General features: G+C 51.3%; 2 protein-coding genes across 2 annotated transcripts; one reads left to right on the top strand and one right to left on the bottom strand.

The window, feature by feature from the left end:
• Positions 1 to 1,856: 1,856 nt before the first annotated feature.
• LOC123098353 (calcium-transporting ATPase 10, plasma membrane-type) lies at positions 1,857 to 7,893 on the top strand. The gene is made up of 7 exons (XM_044520325.1): positions 1,857 to 2,382; positions 3,363 to 3,417; positions 3,519 to 5,470; positions 5,559 to 5,717; positions 6,014 to 6,185; positions 6,660 to 6,958; positions 7,301 to 7,893. Exons 1-7 carry the CDS (start codon positions 2,206 to 2,208, stop codon positions 7,547 to 7,549), a joined length of 3,063 nt encoding a protein of 1,020 aa, XP_044376260.1. The 5' UTR covers positions 1,857 to 2,205; the 3' UTR covers positions 7,550 to 7,893.
• A 10,008-nt stretch (positions 7,894 to 17,901) lies between these two features.
• LOC123098352 (cyclin-D5-3) lies at positions 17,902 to 20,219 on the bottom strand. The gene is made up of 5 exons (XM_044520324.1): positions 19,600 to 20,219; positions 19,425 to 19,511; positions 19,000 to 19,288; positions 18,763 to 18,911; positions 17,902 to 18,672 (listed from the first exon to the last, which is right to left on the bottom strand). Exons 1-5 carry the CDS (start codon positions 19,882 to 19,884, stop codon positions 18,448 to 18,450), a joined length of 1,035 nt encoding a protein of 344 aa, XP_044376259.1. The 5' UTR covers positions 19,885 to 20,219; the 3' UTR covers positions 17,902 to 18,447.
• Positions 20,220 to 21,031: the final 812 nt, after the last annotated feature.

The raw sequence follows: 21,031 nt of genomic DNA, 5'->3' as shown, positions 1-21,031 counted from the left end.
TGGTGATGCGTAGGAAATTTTTTAAATTCTACTACGATCCCCAACATTGGTTTCCCTTTAAGCGTCCATAACTACTCAATCGGGTCTTTCTTAAACTGCTGATGAGTTACTCGATGCCGAATTTGTTGATTTATTTGGACAAACTTATCAAATGCGGTCGAATTCTCATGTGGAAGTTGGATAAGATCAACCATGTTCTTAAATTCCAGACCCCGACAAGATCTTCACCCTCATCCTCCATGATCATGTTGTGTATAGTCACACAACATGTTATCACCTCCCATAATGTCTCCGGATCCCATATTTTTACAGGTCCTCAAACAACTGCAAAACGGGTCTGGAGCACTCGAAATGCTCCTTCTCGTCCTTTAGCAAAGTGAGTTTTTTTCTGACCGACTGACTCAAAGATGATCTTAACAAAGGTCGCCCATGGAGGATAGATACTCTCAACCAGGTACTAGCCATGTTGTAGTCATGCCCATTGATAATATAGTTGCACGGAGGAGTTTGTCCTTCTATCAACCTAGCAAACAATGAAGACTGCTGCAATTCATTGATGTCATTATGAGAGGCAAACATGTCAAAGAAAGCTTGCCAAATCTAGAGGTTCTTTGATGCAGCTGCGTCAAGAATGATGGTGAGCTTCTTAACATGGCTGTGGCATTGCCGTTGTAGATCATATGGGCAATTCTTCCATCTGAAGTGCATGAAATCAACAGATCCGACGACCATCCTCTTGCTTCTATGAGTGTCATGAGCCTTTCGATGTCCGCAACAATTGGTTCTCTCAAGTACCGAGGTCTAAACACTTTGACCACCGCAGTAGCAAATCTGACCATTGAGTCTTCGTATGTGCTTTTAGACTTCTGGAGGTACTAGGCCTAGAATCTGCTGCCATGGCATATGCAAGCATCCGTGGTGCAACCACTAGAGAATCCAATTCTTCCTATGACATCCTTCTTCAAGAGGAATTAGCATCATAGGCCCGCACACCATTGTAAAGGCGACCGAACACATTTTCCCGCATCTGAAAGGGCCGATAAAAATTATCGGGGAATAGGGCATCGGGTAAATGCCCTTTGTGCCCTGTTCTGATTCAGCACTCGATGACCAACAATCGATCCCTTGAAATTGGAGAACATGCTCTTCTGCATGCTCCCCATCTGCATTGTCACCATTTCATCTGCATATCCATTCTCGTCGGTCTTGTTTCGTCCGCGTTCATGTGTCTGCAGGTTGGACCCATTCGATCTATGCTTTTCTTTATCAGCGACGGTTGTTGTTATGGTGTGGTCCTTTCGGGCTTTAGCACGGCTACTTTCCGACTATCTACTACAATAAGGTTAACTCGACTCCGATAAAGGAGAGATGATGACTTCGGCTCGCTCTAGTGCTTGTAACCCTCGCTAAGTGGTTTACGGACATGGATTTTTTTAAAAAAATTTCATGTTCTGTGTACCATTTGATGAATAGATCGGAGGTTTTTCTGAAAAAAACACAATCAAGAAATTGTTAAATTGTTTTGTGAAAAGCTGAACTTGGACACCATGCGCGTCGTTCCACCACAAACTCACTCCGTGGACAGCACTGTCCCCGTCACCCCTCCTTTCCCGTCCCACTCGCCGAACCCACCGTAAATTTCCCGCAACAATCATGGTAACAGACCCCCAAGGCCCAGACGCAGACGCAGAGAGACAGACATGCAGCGTTCATCGGCCTGACCAACCCCAGAGAGAGACCCGTTCCCTCCGTTTGACCCCTGAATCGACGCTCCTTTCCCCAAACCAGAGAAACAAGGAAGGAGGAGGCGCGTCGCCACCCGCTTAATTCCTTCCCTCCCTCCCACCCGTTGCCCCTCCCCTCTTCCTCCCCGCCCCCGCCCCGTTCGGATCCATCAATCATCCACCGCTCCCACCTAAAAAACTCGCCACCTTCCATGAAATCAGCCACCCCCAAGGACAGAATACTTCCATGAAAGTATCGCCCATCGAGGTAGCACCGGAGTCGGACCCACGTACGCACGACGCGTCAACGACGGTCCTGCCCTCACCTTCCCTACCCCACGCCCACGCGCTTCCTTCCGGGAAAATGCCGGTCTGAGCCGCGGCGTGCTATATAGACACGGCGGAGTTGGTGGGGAGGAGAGGAGAGGAGAGAAGGGTTTCATTGGTCCGTTGACCGGACAGGAGCAGAGACGCCGCCGCCATGGAGAGCTACCTCAACGAGAACTTCGGGGGCGTCAAGCCCAAGCACTCCTCCGACGAGGCGCTGGGCCGATGGCGCAAGGTCGTCGGCGTCGTCAAGAACCCCAAGCGCCGCTTCCGCTTCACCGCCAACCTCGGCAAGCGATCCGAGGCCGCCGCCATGAAGCGGACCAACCAGGTATGTGTCCCCGTCCTCGTCCTCCCTTCTCGATTTACATCTAGTAATTTTCTTGGAGAACCAAGAACTCTGGAACGGAGAATTAATTAATTCGCCTTTTGCATATCTTGTTTTCTGTCGCCGTCGCGCTTGCCATTGTCAGGCGTTTCCCCCAACCTTTGGTTGGCACGCATAGAAAGCGCAGGTTGCACATGCCATAGTTGGTACGGCATATACCTTCTTATCAAAAAATTGTGATGCAGAGGTTCGTCCCAAAAAGCAAACATTAGTTAGGCCATGACAGTAGACATCTCTGAGAGAGCAATGACTAAAAATATACTATATAGATATTGATCTGCAATGCACCTCTAATTGTTCGACGCATCTGTTCGGAAGTGAGCCTGTAATTATTATTCTGTGTTGTTTAGAGTGAAATTATATCACTCTCATTAATGCACGTATGTAAAAAGTTTCAGAATAGACCTTGTTGTTAAGAAAATCAAGATACCGTATGTAAACTATAACCGAAAGTTACTTTTCCTGCACAAACTTGCCATAGTTGATCTTTTCCCATTTGCTAGAACAATTATCAGATGAATGAAGTAGGCCTAGAGCCTTGTGAAAAACGCAGCATTGCGTGACGTCGATGCTCCTAATGCATCTTTCCCCTAAAAAAGGGAATCTCCATTATGGATTATTTTATTCTAGGAAGAACACGCTCCTTTATTTTTGGGCTTCTCTGATGGTCTTTTTAAATATCTGGTGGAGTAGTCTTTAGCTGCTGCAACTCCTGTCAATCAGGAGTGCTGTCAATATAAACCAACAAAGTTGCCCTTCAATAAACAAGTGGATTCAAGTTATTAAAACATCATTCGGTAGCGCTTGGCAACTGTCATCTCTCTCTGGTGCTTTTTACTACATCTATATGCACTTTTCAGCTTCAAGCAATTTGAGAACAGTTGTTATTCTTGAGACTGACGCCACACCAATACCTATTTCAGGAGAAGCTGCGTGTTGCCGTGCTTGTTTCAAAGGCTGCACTTCAGTTCATCCATGGTATGATGATACCAGGGCATACCATACAATTAATCAACATCAGTTATCCCTTTCCCTCTGGATCTCTATCAGTCAATCTTACCACCAACACAATTTCACAGGTCTTGCTCCCCAGAGCGAGTACACAGTCCCTGCCGCAGTCAAGGCAGCAGGCTACGGCATCTGTGCTGAGGAACTGAGCTCTGTTGTCGAGAGCCACGACATCAAGAAGCTGAAAGCACATGGCGGCACCGAGGGCCTCCTATCAAAGGTGTCTACCTCAGAGTCGGATGGCGTCAGCACATCCAAGGACAAGCTTGCATCCCGGCAGGAGATCTTTGGCATCAACAAATTCGCCGAGACGGAGGCCCGCAGCTTCTGGGTCTTTGTCTGGGAGGCGCTCCACGACATGACACTCATGATCCTTGCTGCATGTGCCTTCTTCTCGCTCGTCGTCGGCATTGCCACCGAGGGGTGGCCCAAGGGCGCGCATGATGGCCTCGGCATCGTCGCTAGTATTCTTCTGGTTGTGTTTGTCACTGCGACAAGCGACTACCGGCAATCCCTGCAGTTCAAGGACCTTGACAAGGAGAAGAAGAAGATCACGGTGCAGGTCATCCGGAGTGGGTACCGGCAGAAGCTCTCGATATACGAGCTTCTCGTTGGTGACATTGTGCACCTTTCCATTGGTGATCAAGTACCAGCTGACGGTTTGTTCGTATCAGGATTCTCGTTGCTGATTAATGAATCAAGCCTGACTGGGGAGAGTGAACCAGTTGCTGTCAATGCCGAGAACCCATTCCTTTTGTCAGGAACTAAAGTGCAGGATGGTTCTTGCAAGATGCTTGTGACGACAGTCGGCATGAGGACTCAATGGGGTAAACTCATGGCCACCCTCAGTGAAGGCGGGGATGATGAGACGCCATTGCAGGTCAAGCTGAACGGCGTTGCCACCATCATTGGCAAAATAGGCCTCGTCTTTGCTGTTGTCACATTTGCAGTGCTCACTGAAAGCCTGTTCCGCCGCAAGATCATGGATGGTTCGTACTTGAGTTGGAGTGGAGATGATGCACTGGAGCTGCTTGAGTTCTTTGCTATTGCTGTTACTATTGTTGTTGTAGCAGTTCCTGAAGGCTTACCGCTCGCCGTGACCTTGAGCCTTGCATTTGCCATGAAGAAGATGATGAATGACAAGGCGCTTGTCCGACACCTTGCAGCTTGTGAGACCATGGGCTCAGCAACCTCCATTTGCAGTGACAAGACTGGCACACTCACAACAAATCACATGACTGTCGTCAAGGCTTGCATCTGTGGCAAAATTAAAGAAGTGGAAAAATCTTCAGACGCCAAGAGCTTATTCTCCGAGCTACCGGATTCTGTCATGACAATGCTCTCGCAGTCCATATTTAACAACACTGGTGGCGATGTTGTCATCAACCAGGATGGCAAACGCGAAATACTGGGCACACCAACTGAGGCAGCAATTTTAGAGCTTGGCCTGTCACTCGGTGGAGATTTCCAGGCAGTGCGAAAAGCAACCACCCTCATCAAAGTCGAGCCATTTAACTCAGCAAAGAAGAGAATGGGAGTGGTCATCCAGCTGCCAGGGGGTGCATTCCGTGCTCACTGCAAAGGTGCATCAGAGATCATATTGGCATCTTGCAGCAAGTACCTGAATGATCAAGGCAATGCCGTCCCCCTTGACAGTGCAACTGTTGCTCACTTGAATGCCACGATTGAGAGCTTTGCAAATGAGGCACTTCGCACTCTGTGCCTTGCTTACATTGAAGTTGCAGATGGGTTCTCAGCTAATGATGCGATTCCTGAAGAGGGGTACACATGCATTGGCATTGTTGGGATTAAAGATCCAGTGCGCCCAGGTGTGAAGGAATCTGTTGCCATCTGCAGGTCAGCCGGTATTACTGTCAGGATGGTCACAGGCGACAACATTAACACAGCAAAGGCAATTGCCCGGGAATGTGGCATTTTGACTGAAGGTGGTCTTGCCATTGAAGGCCCAGATTTTAGAACTAAGAGTGCAGAAGAAATGTACAAATTGATACCAAAGATACAGGTATGTTTACTGCTATTGCCATTTTTGTCTTGCCTATCATTTCTGGATTTCATTTGTCAACATACTGTTGTTGTATGTATCATGTCAGGTGATGGCTAGGTCTTCACCACTTGACAAGCACACCTTAGTGAAGAATCTCCGGACTACACATGAAGAAGTTGTTGCCGTGACTGGTGACGGGACAAATGATGCACCCGCACTTCATGAGGCTGATATTGGACTTGCGATGGGCATTGCTGGAACTGAGGTAATTTCACAGAGCGAAAATTGTTAATATTATCTCTTGTATGGGGAAAAATAGTCGTGTCAATTTAATATATAAAATACTATAGAATTCTTTGACATAACTAGCTATGACTCATTGAGTGTCTCCCAATGTAATTACTACCTAATAGTGTGTCAGCATGTTTATGATCTATCATTATGTCACTGCAGCATCTATAAGGCCTTGTACATCATGATTTGCACAGTCAATTACATGTTTGCTCAATCCATTTCTTATTTATTAGTTCCAGTATGCCTCATTTTTGTATTTTTTTGAAGGTTGCAAAAGAGAGTGCCGATGTCATTATTCTTGATGACAACTTCTCCACTATAGTCACGGTTGCCAAATGGGGTCGATCTGTGTACATCAACATTCAGAAGTTTGTGCAGTTTCAACTGACAGTCAACGTGGTTGCCCTAGTTGTGAACTTCTCGTCAGCTTGCATGACAGGTACACCTGAAACTTTGACGCGTTCATTTAAGCTGGCACTAACCTGTAACGAAAAGGAAGGGATAGTCCGATTCTGTGAAAATTGAATAACCTTCAACAACTGAACTCTAAATCAGTTCATTTGATTAAAGGGACGGGTTTTATGCCCCACCAGCTTGATTCCGTAAAAATTAAAATAATAATCTACAGTTGAATTCTAAATTAGTCATTTTGTATATTACCTTTAGGGCTGTTTCATGCTCCAGTTATTATCATAAACCAACTCCTGATTGGAACTAACTGCTACATGCTTTTTTTCAAGTTTTTAACTCATAAGTTGTGATACAAATATTCCTTTCAGGAGATGTAATAGTATTATAAGATAAGTTACACCCGGAAATTAGTATATTATATTAATGTAGCAAAGCTTTAGTTCCATCGTTTATTTTGTGACATATATTTCACTCTATTGCATACTTCTGCTTGTCAATTCAGGGAGTGCTCCCCTTACTGCTGTTCAGTTGCTCTGGGTCAATATGATCATGGACACACTAGGAGCATTGGCATTGGCCACAGAACCTCCAAACGATGAACTGATGAAGAGGACCCCTGTTGGAAGGAAAGGAAACTTCATTAGCAACATTATGTGGAGGAACATCATGGGACAGGCAATCTACCAGTTCTTTGTAATTTGGTATCTGCAGACCGAAGGAAAGACGTTGTTTGAACTTAAGGGTGATAATTCCGATCTAGTCTTGAACACGCTCATCTTCAATTGCTTTGTGTTCTGCCAGGTAATTCGAAGTTTCTATTGCATTCTTTTGATATCTGCGAAGAGTCTTTTAGGATTTCACTGTTCCCCGCTCCAATAATGCCAATTATTTATCAACCAGACACTTGTTTCAGCAAAAATACTAAATATAACCATTACTACAAGAAATATAATGAATGCATCCTTATCAATAGGACTATAATGCTGTTCTGTCACTATCATAATATGGCGAAGTATGAACACTTAACAAGGCATCAAGTCTGACGACTTCATTACCAAATAATAATTTTGAATGAAAAAAAGAACTATGCTAGTTTTTCTGGGTGATAGTGTGCGAAGATGAGCTGAAGTTTTTGTTATGCAGGTGTTCAACGAGGTGAGCTCCAGAGAGATGGAGAGGATAAATGTATTCAGAGGCATTCTAGACAACAACGTGTTCGTCGCGGTGCTCGGCAGCACGGTCTTATTCCAGATCATCATAGTACAGTTCCTTGGCGATTTCGCCAACACCACCCCTCTGTCACTCAGGGAGTGGTTCTCCTGCATCGTCATCGGCTTCATAGGCATGCCTATCGCCGCGATAGTCAAGCTCTTCCCAGTGGGTTCTCAGTAGGAGATGCCAACTAATTTGCAGTCAGGAACTGAAGTGAGGTAGTAGGACTACAGGCTGATGGTGATGCCAACGCAGTTTGGGCGCTGTCGTGAGCATAAGAAACTCTTTTTTCTGCTGTTAATCCGTTTTATTTATCTAGGTGAATTGAATCTATGGCCTTTTTTTTCTTTTGCATTTGATCTTTATTAGAGGATGGGCCAAGACTGTGGGCTTGATTCTTCAAAAGTGTTTAATAGACCCTTTTAGTTATTTTTTCATGCTATTTTCCTTGGAATGTTGGAACTTGAAATTGTATATGCATCAACCTAAACCTAAAGTACTTGGGACATCTGTTTGATTCGACATGATGTTTGGATTGGCTTGTGTATAAGGTTTCCCTGTTGCCATCTTTGTGCCTTTTATTGTCCAGTGCCAGAAATTTAGCCGAAAATTTGATAAAAAATTCAATCATTCTTCTTGTCCGGTGTGACTATCACCAAAGCGTGATTCTTTGGAAGTTGCCAGTTTGACCAGGGATCTGGCTGTTGCAATCCAAATGCCACCATAGCATTGAGTAGATACAGAACAGTGTGGGTGCTTGTGCAGGGCAAAATTGACAAATTTGACCTATGGACGAAATCAAATCACAGAATGAACTGTCCGTGAAACTATTTCACGCGGTTGACCTTTTTGTGTGACGCCCGATATGAAGGCGCCACACTACACTGTGCAACGCCTCACAGATAGGCGCTACACGCCTGGCCAGCGTCGCACCCGTGTGATCCAAAAATTACTAAGTCAGTGTGCAGTGCCTGAGAGCTAGGCGCCACACTATACAATGTAGCACCTAGCTTCTAGGCGTTGCACTAGTGGTTGCTTCATTTTGTAGTGCAACCACTAGTGCAGCGCCTGAGAGCTAGGCGCCACACTATACAGTGCAGCGCCTAGCTCTTAGGCTCTGCACAATGACTTAGCAATTTTTAGGCAGTCTGGGATGCAACGCTGGCCACGCGTGTAGCGCCTATCTGTGAGGCGTTGCATAATGTACTGTGACGCATTTGTGTCGGGCGTCACATAAAAATGTCAGTCGCGTGAAATAGTTTCACGGATAGTTTATTCTGTGATTTGATTTCGTCCACGGATCAAATTTGTCAAATTTGCCGCTTGTGCAGCATAGGGCTTTGGCAGTTGGCTTCTTTTGGCGTCCAGCCTTATCTCCACATCACAGGCGATTGACACACAGGCAGCTTGCTTCCATCACCGCTGTCACCCGGTGCCCGTACCAAGTGTTTTTGACCAGTCAAGGCAAGCATCCTGTGCTACCACTGCTGTACCACAACAACTCCTACTGCCGCACAAGCACGAGCACGAGGCAAGAAGCAGCGGCCACTTGGGATGATAAAATTCCAACAGCGTCAGCCAATAGCTGCCGACCTTTTTATTTTTTTACCGGCTGCCAGCCAGGCACAAGACAGCAGAGCAAAGGCAGTACTTACACCCAAAAACTTCAACCATGTCATGTCGCCCTGCTGCTGCTTTTGACTGCATCGACAAAGGCTAAAAGAAAGAAAGAAAGAAAGAAAGGAGACGCAGCGGCAGCGCAAGGTCTGGTCACCCATCCACAGACGCCTGATCGTGCAAGAGGAGGTGGTTTCTTTGGTCAACATCCTGACACAAGCACGGCCCTCGTACTTGAAATTTTTCACAAGAACGCACACCACAGACCACACAGTTTGAGAGGGCAGGCATTTGCTTTCGGCGTGGGGCGATTGCGTTCTCAGTCGTCGCCCCATGTTGTCCTCAAAATCGCGCAAACTCGGCGATCTGATACGAATCTAGCACAAACTCGGTGATCTGATACGAATCTGGCACAAACTCGGCGATTTTTAATTGAAATTTGTATAAAAACAGAGAAACATACAAACTACGCCTAGCCCTACTATGCCGCGGCCGCCGCCCGCCTTCTCATGCCGAGGAGCCTGTAGAACTGGGCGTAGTCGCCGCCGCCGCCCTGCGCCTCGCTGGAGCCACCGTCGTCCCTGCTGCACCCCTGACCAGGGTTGTCGACGCGCAGGGGGTTGGACGGCCCGAGCTCGTCCTCCTCGTCGCTGTCGAGGACGACGACGACGCCTTCCTCGCGTCCACGGCTCCGGGCCTTGATCTCCGCGTACGCCCGGTGTCGTGGAATTGTCACGGCAGATGTCCTAGTGTGAGGACTTAGTCGTGAGGCCAACGCATCTTTGTAGTAGCTTGAGAGGGGTTGAGCATAATCGAGAGACGCAACACAAGGCAAGGATTTAGACAGCTTCGGGCCCCGGGAAACATCATCTGATAAAAACCCTACATGCTGTTTGTGGCTAGATCTCATTATGATCATGAGGGAGTCGCCGGTAAGCCGGCTCTTTGTGTCTAGCCCTAGAGATTGTTTCTTGCTTGTCCCTCTTGGGGTGCCCTGCCCCTCCTTATATAAGCTGAAGGGGCGGGTTACATGTAGAGTCCAACTCGGACTTAAGACTTAACCTTATTTCGACGTCTTACCATGGGCTTCTTAACGTCTTGGGCTTCTTACAATCTAGCTTACAATCTGACTTACGGTCTAGCTTACGATCTGACTTACCATCTGGCTTACCGTCTGGCTTACGATCTGACTTACCATCTGGCTTACCACCTGGCTTACCGTCTGGCTTAACATCTGCCGGGTTACATGACTGTGTCTGCCGGGTTACAATGCTTAACTGTTCCCGCGAACTTAACCTACTTAACTATTCCTGCCGGCTTATAGTCTGCCGGGTCATCAATGAAACATCCAATCCCAGTCGGGTCATATCTCCGGCCGGGTCATACCGCGGGGTATATCCCCGACATTAGCCCCCAGTTTAATTTGGATTCATCCATGTTAAACTGATCCTGTAAAACAAACACAAGAACAATTTTGACCGATTATGCTCCGGGTTAAAAAGCTCTTGTAAGCCGGCACCTGATCATCCTTAATTCCTTGGTATTCCCTTCTTCTAGAAAATCCGGGTCAATAAGCCAACTTCATAATCAATTTGCTGACGTTGGTTTCTCACAGAGAAAGACTGAAGAATAATTCATTTGACTCAGCTCCCAATGTTTAAAAATATAGGTCTTGAAATACTCATGTGACCTTCAACCGGCTTAAAGATGTAGAACTCCATTATATTCATATCACTTGTAGCCCCCAAGTGCCGGGTCATTATGATATAATGAGCAGGGACTTTGTAAATATGATCATGTAAACTTGAGCAGCAACGTGTAGCCCCCAAGGGCCGGCTCAGTAAGATAATACTGAGCTGGGACTTTGTATATAATTCATTAATGATAACATCATATGATGTAATCTCCACCATGGGGCTTGAACCCACGTTCATAAGGTTAAGAGCTTTGTACTCTACCAACTGAGTAGTGGACCTTTCAATATAATGAACTGAGGCTTGTGTACCTTGAATTTTTGACATGAGCAATTGGTAGCCCCCAAGGGCCGTCTCATTACAATGGGATGAGTCGGGTCTTCAATAAGTTGGTCAAAAAATTGACTTTACATTAGCCCCCAAGTGCCATGGTGCATGCTCGCAGTGACATGGGACTTGCATATTTGATGTGATCTCAATTTGAATAATGTAGCCCCCAAGTGCCGGGTCGTAAGCCTGCAGCGACTCGGGACTATTCCCTCCATTGTGAAAATAAATCATGTCCATTAATAAAATAATAATCATTGCGCTAAAGCGACTTTGAGGACCTCCATCAAAATATTGGCTATTGATAACCATAATAGAAATCCAGCCATGTTGGCTATTAAAGATTTGAATAATAGTATAATCCGGTTTGGAAAACCGGTTCCTGTGATATTGAATCATACTGCCGGTTTAAGATACCTGTGCAGTAAGTGTGATAACCCAATCCTTAGAAGCCAATGCTTCCACATAGATGATGATTGTCATAAGCCGGTGACTTATCATCGAAAATCAAGCCGGGTTTAAATAGAAACCACTCATATACACTTTAGATGTGTTCAAAAGAGCTTCAAATAAAATCCCAAAAATTGTTTGCAAAAAGAGACTTCAAAATTTTTGAGGCTTCTGATTCGAATACGATCAGAAAACCGTCCCAAAGGGGTTAAGCTAAGATTCGAATACGATCATATAGCCCCCAGTGGCTTTGGCGTTGCCAATCAAGAGGGTACCGACAGCTATGTTCTCTTTGGTTCGAATACGACCTATATTTGAACAGGAAGCCCCCAAATGACCTTGAGAGTTGTTTAACGACGCTGATTCGAATACGATCCATGTCGGTTCCCAAGAGGGGTTGAGCTATGATTCGAATACGATCAAGAAGCCCCCTAGTGAGCTCGGCAGTGTGCCGATCAAGAGGGTACCGACAGCTATGTTCTCTTTGGTTCGAATACGACCTATGTTTGAACAGGAAGCCCCCAAGTGACCATATAAATTTTGCCATCGCGCCGATCAAGAGGGTACCGACAGCTATGCTCGATGAGCAAGAAGCCCCCAAGTAGTTGACCATGATATAGACCGGTTTGAGTCCTGCATGGGAGAACTTGCAAGCCAAAGTAATTGCTCTTTTAAAGAAAATAATGTGCAATATAAAATATACTGGATGGATTTCACCTGATATGCCAGGCTAGTGATTATCCACCGCAGAGTTGATGATCACCATGGTGAAGCTGAACTCAATCACGGGTGAGCCATCCGCGGCAGTGTGAGCCAGTGTGGACGGGCGAGCCAACCACGGTATGTTGATGTAGCTGGGGCGGCGATTTGCACACATATTCATCGAGCAGCACGGCATGGATAAACGCTAGTGCAAAGATAATGTTTGGCACACACCCCTTTGCGACACCTTTGTAATGGATAGTGGTCCTGCGAGAGAAATACCACGAACCCAAAGTAATTTCTCTTAAAAGAATAAAAACATGTATTGATGAAATTCATAAGAAAAATAGCACCTGGTATTTTTTGTTGGATGACCGTGCTGAATAATGCATAACACCGCTTTGGCTTTTGACAAAAGAATTGCTCTGATGTGTGTAAAAACAATGATTGGAGACTGAAATCTGCCAACACGCCTCATTTGGTTCCTTGGAAATCGTGCCATGTTGAGAGGAGCAATAATACTAATTCTCCTGTCTTCAAATGCCTAGGATGATTGAGGTCTCTTTATATAGCTTCTTTTGACCGCGACTTACTTGATCGTGAAATCTTTCACGTGAACAGTGGCAGGAGTGACTGATGGAACTTTGCTTCTGCCCCACTGTTGCTTTTATCCTCACGTGCATGTGTAGCAGACTTCTATTTGTTTTCCTCATCCTTAGGATATCCACGCAGATTGATAAACCAGTCTTTCTAGCATCAAGCAATATACAAGTGCCGAAAATTATGACTGAAACAAAAACCAGCGAGCTTCAGAAAACAAGCGTAATGGTTTGAGACGGCGACGAGTGACATGGCAGGAGGCAGTAGCTGCTTGAGTTTATGTTCCAGACAGTCCATGGCAGTTCAACCACAGCGTAGTAACGGGCGGCTCATGGCTGTGAAGATGACGACTATGAGGCGGCATCGAAGTTGACTTGGAAAAGAGGCGGGACTGTCCGCGACCCGGATCCAGACCCGTGGCCATTTTTTCGCTGAAGGGGCCGGCGACGGCGACTCGGACGAAGGCGGCTCTGCCGCGGGCGACTCGTGAGCCGGCGGCAACTCGGGCAATGGCGGCTCTGCCGCGGGCAACTCGGGCGACGGTGACTCGGATGATGGCGGCTCTGGCGCGGGCGTTTCGTGAGCCGGCGGCGACTCGGATGATGGCGGTTCTGCCCCGGGCGACTCGTGGGCCGACGACGGTGACTCGGATGACGGCGGCTCTGGCGTGGGCGTTTCGTGAGCCGCCGGCGACTCGGATGATGGCGGTTCCCCGGGCGACTCGTGGGCCGGCGACGGCGACTCAGATGACGACGGCTCTGGTGCGGGCGATTCGTGAGCCGGCGGCGACTCGGATGACGGCGGCTCTGCCCCGGGCAACTCCTGAGCCGGCGACGGTGACCCGGATAACGGCGACTCCGCCGCGGGCGATTCGTCAGCCGGCGGCGACTCGGACGACGTTACGGGGCCAGCCGCGGTGCGAGAGGCCAGCGGCGGAGGGCACGGGGCCAGCCCCAGACGGGTGCAGCGGCGAAGTTGAGCACCCGGCCGCGAGCGGTTCGAAACGGGGTAAGGCCGGCTCACCCTGGCCCCGGGGACGTTTTAACACTGACGGGAGCGAGGCGCGGCGGCGGCTCTCGTAGTAGGGGCAAGCGGCTCGAGGCCGGAGCCAGGCGAAGCCGCAGCAGCGGTTCAAAGTCGAGGGCACTCGGAGCAGAAGCAGAGAACACTCGATGGATAGGGCGGCCCGCAGCGGTGAAGGCGTCTGGCGGCTCAAGGCGCGGGCAACGAATGAGGCCGCGGCAGTGACTCGACACTGCGGAGGCGGTTGGGCATGTCGGCGAGCCCGCGGTGGCGAGGCGGAGTAGCTTGAGGCAGAGCCTGCCCAGCGCGGCCGCGACTTGAGGTTGCGAAGGCACAAGGCCGAGACGGCGGTCGGCGACGCGAGGCCGGATAACCTATGGCAGAACAGGAGCAGCAAGACCACACGACGGAGGTCAGCGGAGGCAACTCGAGGCTGGTGGCCCGGGGACGGCGACTTGAGGCCGGACGACAGTCCGTCAGTAGCGGCATCTCACAAGCAGCAGTTGTGGCCTGAGGTGCAGCGATTTAGAGGTGACGGCGACTCACATCCGGGGCAGCCCAGTAGATGGTGACGGCGACTCAATACATTAGGCCAATTCGAAGTGCGGCGGCTGATTTGGCCACTGCGGCGGCTCGCACGGAGTCCGGACGAGATAACCAGGGCGGCGACTTTCAAAACGAGTGCAAACGCAGCGAGGCAGCTTGGAGATCAAGGCGGCGCAGGGCGCTCGGACAAATCGAGGACAGCCGCGGCCAGAGGCGGCTTGCGAGGCTAGGCGGCACAGGGCACTTCAGATAAAGGTGAGTGACGAGGCGGGGTCCCGGGCCATCATGGGAGGAGCGCTTAGGCGGGGCGATTTTGGCAGCGACGAGCCGAGGCGGAGCGATGAATCGGACTAACGAAACAGCGGCTTGACCACGGTCCAGTGAGGCAAAACAGCCGGCGTAGGCGAGGCGTCAGGGCACCGCAGCGGCTTAACTCGGCTGTGTGGGCGGCGGCTTGAGACCGGAGCAAGGTGATTGCGGCAGCTCGACAGGGCGCGGCAGAGGAGATCACGACGGCGACTCTGCGGTCATGGCGATTTGATGCATCGGGTGGACTTTAATGGTGATGTCTCTAGTCACTTCAGATTTTGATGGTTGTATATGCGGAGCAGCTACGGCGACTTTAAAGTGGTGATAGAGAGGCACCGTGGCGAGACGAGGTCAAAGAAAAAGCGAGCGGCTTGCGACAGGGTCGGGCCCGCGAAGCCACAGTGGCAAAGGCCAGTAGCAGCTCAGAAACAGGGCACAGTTCAGAGGCAGCCCTGGCAAGGTCGCAGTGGTGGCGGCGAATTGGAAGTAGAAGCAGGGTGAGGCAAGTCCGGGTTGTGATCGGCCCTGTTTCCGCGTCTTCAGAAAATTCACGTCTGCCTCTTCCCTTTTTCTTGACTTTTTCCTTTGCGGTTGATGGTTGAACGGTGAACGACAACTCCAACCGTACTGGTTTTGGCGAGTTACCAACAGAAATTTGACACGCCGATGATTTTGGCGACTTGTGATTTTTCCTTGGCGACTTACGGCAGCCCTCAGATCGCAACCTTAATTTTCCTTAAATCTCCTAGACTATGAATCTGGACCAATGAACTCGAAGCCGATGCAGATCCTTCCCAGCCGTCTCTTCTTCAACCGGAAATTGCGAACTTCTTGATCCCTGTGAGAGATCCCTCCAAAAACTCAACACCACCGTGCGCAGGCCCCACGGTGGGCGCCAACTGTCATGGAATTGTCACGGCAGATGTCCTAGTGTGAGGACTTAGTCGTGAGGCCAACGCATCTTTGTAGTAGCTTGAGAGGGGTTGAGCGGAATCGAGAGACGCAACACAAGGCAAGGATTTCGACAGCTTCGGGCCCCGGGAAACATCATCTGGTAATAACCCTACATGCTGTTTGTGGCTAGGTCTCACTATGATCATGAGGGAGTCGCCGGTAAGCCGGCTCTTTGTGTCTAGCCCTAGAGATTGTTTCTTGCTTGTCCCTCTTGGGGTGCCCTGCCCCTCCTTATATAAGCTGAAGGGGTGGGTTACATGTAGAGTCCAACTCGGACTTAAGACTTAACCTTATTTCGACGTCTTACCATGGGCTTCTTAACGTCTTGGGCTTCTTACAATCTAGCTTACAATCTGACTTACGATCTGGCTTACCATCTGGCTTACCGTCTGGCTTACGATCTGACTTACCATCTGGCTTACCACCTGGCTTACCGTCTGGCTTAACATGTGCCGGGTTACATGACTGTGTGTGCCGAGTTACATGACTGCCTCTGCCGGGTTACAATGCTTAACTGTTCCCGCGAGCTTAACCTACTTAACTATTCCTGCCGGCTTATAGTCTGCCGGGTCATCAATGAAACATCCAATCCCAGCCGGGTCATATCTCCGGCCGGGTCATACCGCAGGGCGCTGGCGCGCCACCTGCTCGCGGACGTAGTCCGCCTTCGCCCATTTGAGGGCGGTCTCGTCGTCGGCCGCCATCTCCGCGTGCTCCGGCTTCACGGGGAGCAGCCCCAGCTCGGTCTTCAGTCGGACTAGGCGGAGGGAACGCGGGGAGGGGCGGCCGCCCTCGTTGATGACGAGGGCGCCCCTGCGGGTGCGGCGCCGAAGCGACGTCAACTCCGGCTCCGGCTTGACGGGGCGGAGCGCCGGCGAGCCGGAGCCTGACGATGAGGAGGTCCCCGCCTCCATTCGCCGCGACGTCCAGGAGCTGCCACGACGGCGAGAGAATGACGGGCGCGGCGGGTACTCGAGGCGCGGCGTGTTGCCGGTCTCGATGTGGTCGAGGACGGCCTCGGGGGTGCGGCCGGGCACACCCCACCACTCGTGCCGCCCGTCGGCGTTGAGGCGGCCGCGGGGGATGATGCCGTTGGCGGAGGCGATCTGGTCTTCGCGGCGGCGCTCGAAGTACATCGTCCACAACGTGTGGCTGTCGGCGGCATACCTCGGCTCGTTCCGCTGCGCCTCCGTCAGCGACGAGCGGATGTGGGCGATCTCGGCCCGCCGTTCAGCCCTGGTGGGCACCGGTGGTACCGGGACGCCGGCGGCGCTCAACTTCCACGAGCTCGTCACCCGCATGTCTGGGGGCGCCGGATAGTCGGCCTCGTAGAGGAGGCGCGCCTCGTCCTCGTGGAGATGGCGTCGGGCGAAGCTGTTCGCCGCCGCGGAGTCGCCGGGGTAGCACTCGGCCATTGCTCGTCGGCGGGGAAGAGGGGGGAGGTGGCTTCTGTGGGGAGACGAGGCAAGAGAAGGCGAGTTGTGGCGACTGTGGCGTTCACCGGCGGGGAAATCGGCTTTTATAGCCGAAGCGGGCTGTGAGAACCTGCATGCCCGTGAGGCATCAATGGAGGCTGACCGGCGCGGCAGCCTTGGCATTGATTCCCGCGGGAACCGAGGCGATGAGGACGACAAAGCGGCGTGTCGCTGATTCGGCGGGCCCATTCCCGTTCGCGCTAAAATCACTTTCCCGGCGCCCCCTAGCGCACCGGGTTCGGCTTGGGTCCGCTGGCGCCAGTTTTGGCCCAAACCGGTGAAAAACGGGCTCCTGAGGACGCGACTGAGCCGTTTTTTAGGCGCCGGCAGAAAAAATGGCCTGGAGGGGGCGTGGGTGGAGATGCTCTCAGAATCACCTCACCAGCTGGCGAGTGGACCTCAAGAGAGAATCCTATTTCACCTGCCCTGGCTTGTCCAAGTACGTACTACTGTAGTAATTTTGCATTGCCTGATGCCACTACTACCTAAATACATACAGTGGGTTCAGTCAGAGAGGGAAAGGCAGTGCTAGACACCGCCAAGAACAGCAAGCCATTGTTGCAAATAGCAGCGCAGGGGCGACCTGGTGGCAGGACAAGCAATGGCCGCATGAGAATGGCAGCAAGCGAGCGAGGGCACAGTTGTTTTCACCCACAAATAACAGCGAGACAGAGCACCCCAACCACCCCCACTGCTGAAGCAGCAAGTGCGCACGGGACTCGCAGATGGGGAGAGGGTACAGTCTGTTTCGGCATCTCAAGAGCATGGCAGGGCAATGAGCCAAAATGGCATGACCCAACAGAGAGCAAACCCAAACAAGCAGGCCATCATCATATGAATGAATGAATATCTGCTTAACTATTGCTGTATTATTTGTCACTGATGGAGTGACCAGAAGAGGACGAGAGGATAGCTCCAGCTAGCTCGCACACCATCCACAAAGGAAGAGAGAAAAAAATGGCTCCCCACTCATGTCATGCCTAGGGCTTTGCACTCTCTTTTCTTTTCACCTCACTTTGAGCTGAGCTGAGAGCTCTTTGCAGCAGTAACAGCTTTGGCCTTTCTCTCTCTCTCTCTCTCTCTCTCTCTCTCTCTCTCTCTCTCTCTCTCTCTCTCTCTCTCTCATCTTTACACAGCCTTTTAAAGCCTGGATGGGAAAGATCTCCTGAAAACCAAAATCTTTCCGATCCTAACTTACCAATCAGCTGCAATAATTGCACAATCACAAGAATCAAGTCCTGCCCCCTATTTAGCCACCACCACCACCAAAATCACTGCTCAAGCTAATGAAAAAAAGGCTAAGGCTAGGGGGGCGACAGAAATTAGCAGCAGCTAGACCAGAGCGCGAGCTGAACTCCAGCCAACATTCGTCCAGCTCCCCCTACTGGCGCTGAGGCGAACGCACCCTTCTCCTCTTATTATTGTCCGCCGAGGCGGTGGCAATGGCATTATTGTCGTCGGCGGCCACGGCCATGGCGACGGAGGTGCCCGGGCTCCCGGCGGGGGCGGCGGCGGAGACGCCGGAGGAAGCCGCCACCTCCCTGCTCGACTGCGTGGACCTGCCCTCCTCCTGGATCATCACGCTGTAGCAGGAATACACATGCCCCTGTGCCACGGAGAAGAGCATTTACTCATCATTGCCCCTTTTCACCAACAGATTTCCAAAAAGGGTGCGGCTATTATGATGGGGGCTTACGGTGTGTAATTGCTGCCATGATGAGCCCAGGATCGCCTTGAGCTCCTCCTCTAGGCTCGGGGCCGTCCCCGTCCCCTCCCTGCCGCCGCGCGCGACCAGGATCGACGCCAGCGCCATGGTCGACGGCTGGTACTCCACCGAGCTCATCACTGCACACACACACACACACAAGAGAGCTCTTTTTATGATCCGATCCGATCCGATGGGAAAATGGGATGGAAGGGGGAATGGTCTGACCTTTGATGGAGGCGAAGATGCACTTGACGGCGCGCAGGACGATGGCCCTGCGCTCGTCGTGCCGGAACCTGGACGCGAAGCAGCTGAGGTACGGGAACGGGGTGCCGGCGATCATCTGCCACTTGAGCGTGCCGAGGACGAGGAGCTCCATGCGCAGGATGGAGGCGCTGTCGAAGTCGTACTCGTCCGGCCGGAACTCCGGCAGCCGCGGCACCCGGTGCTCCTCCACCTTGGCCGCCAGCGAGAGGCAGGCCACCGAGAGGAGCTGCAGGGCCCACTCCTTCCCCCTCTGGATCCCCCAAAAACGGCAATGCGGAGTCAGGCATTACATCGAACACTCGACGGCACCACAGAACAGAACAGAGCAGAACAGAGCGAAGGAGGAAGGCAATGGCGGCGCAGGGTGATTAATAATTATTACGTACATCGACTCGCCGCTGCGCCAAGAACCGATCGAGGTACGTCACCGCGACGTACGCCGTCTTCCCGCTGAAGAGGAACCTCGCGTTCGTCTGCCAACAAGCACGCATATGGAAACCAGTGAACAAAGATCCGGTTTTGCACAACAAATTTCGCCTGGGGAAAGACGGCGCGAAGCACCTTGACAATCCAGTCGACGCACACGGCGCGCGCGGCCTTGGTCCACTCGTCCAGCTCCTCGCCGCACGCGCCGGCGCCGGCGCCGGCGCCCTCCTTGGAGAGCATGAGGGCGACGTACTCGTCGTCGCGGTCGAGCAGCAGGAGCCCGTCGTCGGCGGCGAGGCGCGAGTCCGCCAAGCCGCCGGCGGGGCTATCGTCGTCGAGGAAGAGGTCGTTGCCGTCCTCGAGGCAGATGAGCGTGGAGGTGGGCGTGGCGGGGGCGGCGGAGGTGGACGCGTCCCCCATTGGCGGCGTGACCGTCCGGCGAATCAGTCACACGACCCCGTCCCCGTGCATGCGCGGGGAAAAAGGAAAGAAAAGGCGAGGAAAAGGATCTAGCGGCGGCCGAAGCGGCGGCAGGGCGGGGGGGAAGGAGGCGCGCGGCGCGGCGGATGAGTTGGGAGGAGGCGGAACAGAAACGAGAAAAGGAGTCCTCCCTCCCCCGCCCGCGCGCGGCGAAAGGGGAGACAAATCTGCAGTTAGGGAGACGGATTGGAGAGAGAGGGAGAGGGAGAAATGGATGGGAAGTTGAGGTGTAGGTGGCGGGGCGCGTGGGCTGGGGGAAGACTCGACTGGACGGATGCGTGCGGGGTTTCGCGCCAGTAGTGGTGGCGGAAAGGGTTTAGCACCAGGCGACGAGTGGCGTGGTCCGCCGGTCCCGCTGGCTGGCTGGACGGACTCTGCTTTGCCCAGTTGGGGGGTGTACCTACGTAGTCTACGTGCGTACTGGTCGCGGTTACGCTCTTTGTGACCGGATCTTGAGCGTACCTGAGCATCGCTGCATGTATGCTTGCCGTATTCCTGAGAAGCGATACTGCGAGAAGGAAGGCTCGTATTAATACCAGCTTTAACCCATGATGCCGGTTTTATGAAGAGTGTGTCTCTACATTTTTCGTGCACGAAGTTGTGTGTATCTGTATCTTTGTGTTTCTTTAGTACTGTTAATACATATTATAAATTTATTAAAGGATGCATATTTATGGTAAATATACTCACCACTCCCTCCATCTACACGTATAAGTCTGGGCGTTAGTTTGTACTGTTTGCTCGGTCTAGTCATTTCGGTCTTCTAAAAAAATCAGTCTTCCATATCCGACAACCGAATTTACTTCGTGTTTTCTTTTTTTTTTTCTCTATTCGGTCCTCGGTCAATTCGGTTTGGTCTTTGGTATTTGACAAAACAGACCGATTTCATAAAAGAATCGGAAGTAGCCCTCATAGGGTGGTGCCCATGGCCATGATTATCAACTGGTGGGTCGTCTTCCCACCATAGATGGCTTCCACAGCCATCGGGGGGCACCCATGCCACGGTGTGAACTTGGCCGCTGCCAATCCACGTGACAAGCCGACCTACAACATCCGTCGTAACCCCAGGGCCACTGCCTCGGCATCT

This window comes from Triticum aestivum, chromosome 4D, assembly GCF_018294505.1.
Source record: "Triticum aestivum cultivar Chinese Spring chromosome 4D, IWGSC CS RefSeq v2.1, whole genome shotgun sequence".
In the NCBI taxonomy this organism is placed as follows: domain Eukaryota; kingdom Viridiplantae; phylum Streptophyta; class Magnoliopsida; order Poales; family Poaceae; genus Triticum; species Triticum aestivum.
This window is presented reverse-complemented; position numbering and strand designations above follow the sequence as displayed.

Coding starts and splice junctions, on each gene's coding strand:
- LOC123098353 (XM_044520325.1), top strand. CDS start 2,206: ATGGAGAGCTACCTCAACGAGAACTTCGGGGGCGTCAAGCCCAAGCAC. Junction 2,383..3,362: donor CCATGAAGCGGACCAACCAG/GTATGTGTCCCC, acceptor TACCTATTTCAG/GAGAAGCTGCGTGTTGCCGT. Junction 3,418..3,518: donor TGCACTTCAGTTCATCCATG/GTATGATGATAC, acceptor ACAATTTCACAG/GTCTTGCTCCCCAGAGCGAG.
- LOC123098352 (XM_044520324.1), bottom strand. CDS start 19,884: ATGGGGGACGCGTCCACCTCCGCCGCCCCCGCCACGCCCACCTCCACG. Junction 19,289..19,424: donor TGGCGCAGCGGCGAGTCGAT/GTACGTAATAAT, acceptor TGGGGGATCCAG/AGGGGGAAGGAGTGGGCCCT. Junction 18,673..18,762: donor CATGGCAGCAATTACACACC/GTAAGCCCCCAT, acceptor TCCGTGGCACAG/GGGCATGTGTATTCCTGCTA.